The sequence below is a fragment of the Sebastes fasciatus genome, chromosome 18 (genome assembly GCF_043250625.1).
Source record: "Sebastes fasciatus isolate fSebFas1 chromosome 18, fSebFas1.pri, whole genome shotgun sequence".
Classification (NCBI taxonomy): Eukaryota; Metazoa; Chordata; class Actinopteri; order Perciformes; family Sebastidae; genus Sebastes; species Sebastes fasciatus.
In genome coordinates this window covers 3,189,535-3,192,297 of record NC_133812.1, presented here as the reverse complement: position 1 = coordinate 3,192,297, position 2,763 = coordinate 3,189,535, and the positions used below count along the sequence as shown (strand labels likewise).

General features: G+C 34.9%; 1 protein-coding gene across 1 annotated transcript; it reads right to left on the bottom strand.

Annotated features, from left to right (window-relative positions):
- Window positions 1-413: 413 nt before the first annotated feature.
- Window positions 414-1,415, bottom strand: LOC141756577 (trace amine-associated receptor 1-like). Its single transcript, XM_074616440.1, has one exon. The coding sequence runs from the start codon at window positions 1,413-1,415 to the stop codon at window positions 414-416; it is 1,002 nt and encodes a 333-aa protein (XP_074472541.1).
- Window positions 1,416-2,763: the final 1,348 nt, after the last annotated feature.

Genomic DNA, 2,763 nt, shown 5'->3' with positions numbered 1-2,763 from the left:
TTTTCATAACAAATCACAGCATGGCTTTTTCTATGGTGTTCCTCAAGGTTTTGGTGTCTTAATGTGGTATTTTGGAGGGATTTTTGATAATTTCTATCAATTCTCGAGTGGTAAAAAATGGTTACATTTATCACCAAATCTGTGTAACAGTTGGTATCAACACAGAAATTGCTGCAACAACTTATGATACATAATAAAGCATGGGAATGGTCATCATATACTTCCATTATAATGTTCTAAGCCCTTATACACTTTGACAATTCATTTGAATGAAGTAACTAATTGATTCATGTTTATTTCTGATTTATGACTAGACCAACTTGACACAGTGCAGTGAAATAGGAATCTTTATTGTTTCAACCTTCATTATTACTCTCTTATTAAAATTGTATTTGAACATTCAAAACAACAAGTCAAAAGAGTTTTGAATTCGCAAAATCACCTTGAAATATTTTCCCAGAAATGATCATTCTGAAAGCTGATCTGAACCAGCTGTAAAAGAAAGCATAAATAAACGGATTAAGCATTGAATTTGACAATGTAAGCCAGTTAAGTGTTTCAATCACAGCAATTGGTGTAACATCGTACGTTAAAGGCTGAAAGATGATACAAAGAAAATAAGGACTCCAACATAAGAGAAAAACTCCCATAACAATAGCCAGAGTTTTGGTGGCCTTTCTTTCCATCTTACTGGCAGTTGCTCCAGACTTTGTGCTCTGACAGGTTGTGTTCTGAATGCTGCGGGCCTGTCTCTGTGCAACAAGGAAAATTTTCAGGTAGATACTAAGCATTATAATGACTGGGATATAAAAGGAAAAAATACATGCCAGAGTGGTTGATATTAGAGAATCAATTAAACAACTTTCTTCACATTTTCCTTGATTAAAACCTACAATTACGATGCCGATGCCAATTAGAGCAGCGACTCCCCAGCTCGCCAGGATCATAATCCCAATGACACGATCATTTATTTTACTTTTATAAGCGAGAGGCTGACATACTGCGTAATATCTGTCAATAGAAATACAGCACAAGTTTAAAATAGAAGCCGTGCTCAGTGTAACGTCAAAGCTTCCTCGTACCTTACAAAATAAGCCCTCATGATGCCAACATGAGGTTACAGTGAATGCCATGCTGAAAGGAAAAACTAAAATTCCAACAAGCAGGTCGGCCACAGCCAGAGACAGGATGAGGTAGTTAGTAGGGATGTGGAGCTGTTTGAAGTAAATGATGGAGATTATTACAAGAAGGTTTCCACATATAGTCACAACAGATAGTGAGCCAAGGAAAATATATAATAATGCACATATTATGGAAGGGTTGCTTGTAAATATGTAAGTAGTATTATCTGATCCATAGCAGGGATGTATGTCATTAACAGTGTAAGCCCCGTTGACAGTCACTTCTGGTTCCATGCTTCTACATAGATTTCTGAAATTAAATTTTCTAATATTAAGCAATTACATTGATGAAAGTTATTAAATATTTGAAAATTTACTTTACCATGTGTAACCACAACAATGTCAGTGTTCTTAAGAAACAAAGACATTAAGTTAAAATAACAAAACACTCATAGTTTATTTCATACCATACGCCTCAAGTTAGCCGATGTATCGTGTGGATTTGTGTCCTTTTTCACTCTGCCACATTGCAGAACCTTTGGACTTGATATTAAAATAGTCAATACCTACCTAATTATCATAATTAATGCAAAGATCTCTTGTCCAATCAGATGGGATACATTACGTTATGTTTGCATGTAATATGAGTAATAATACACTGTGTGTGTGTGTGTGTGTGTCCTTGAGTGTGTTTTAACAATTTGAATGTAACTTTTAAAATTGCTAATACTAGAAGGTTAATATAAGATATACTGCACTTTATGTAGATGCGATGACAAGTACAAATGTACAATAAAATTAAGACTCAGTTTGAAAACTCGGTTCATCCTCGAGTCCAAGTGGACTTTTGTGCCAAATTTGAAGAAATTCCCCCAAGGTGTTCTTAAGACATTGTGTTCACAAAAATGTTACAGATGTGAGGTCACCGTGACCTTGACCTTGCAAGTTAGTGTGGAAATTTCTTTATAAATGGCTGAGTTTGACACTGGTGTCTTCATCAGGCAGAAGGATAAGTGAATATTTACCGTGGCAACAAGTAACATCTGACGTTAGCACATATTAGCTGGTACAACATGGCTACTGGGTCACAAACTTTCTAATTTTACAGCTGAACAGTACACTACAAGATGTGTCTGAAAACATTTGAGGAGAGAAATAGGCATTATAGTAACAGAATATTGATTCATATTTGATCAGCGAGTTTATATTGGACTTTATTAGTTGTAATCAACAGAAGACATTCCACAAATGTGTACCATGATTTCCAAATATTTCACTATCCACAAACATGTATTTTTGTATTTGTGTTGTGTAAAGTCACTAAAATAAAGGGCGATTTGCAAATACGCATAACTTACTCTGTAAATACTTATTTTAAGGTTTACATGTAAAGTGATATATACGCATTTGTGCATCTGTATCTACACGTGGAATGATATTTGTGCATTTCCAGATCGGTTCCTGTGGATTTATGGCCCACATAACATGGCCCACCTTTCCTCCTGTTTGTTTACGGAATTTTGTCCGATTCGTACCACAGCAGATCTGTAGATAATAGTTGTAATCCATGTATAAATGCGTATATATCACTTTACATGTAAACCTATAACATTTTTATGTGGAATTAAAATACATATTTACA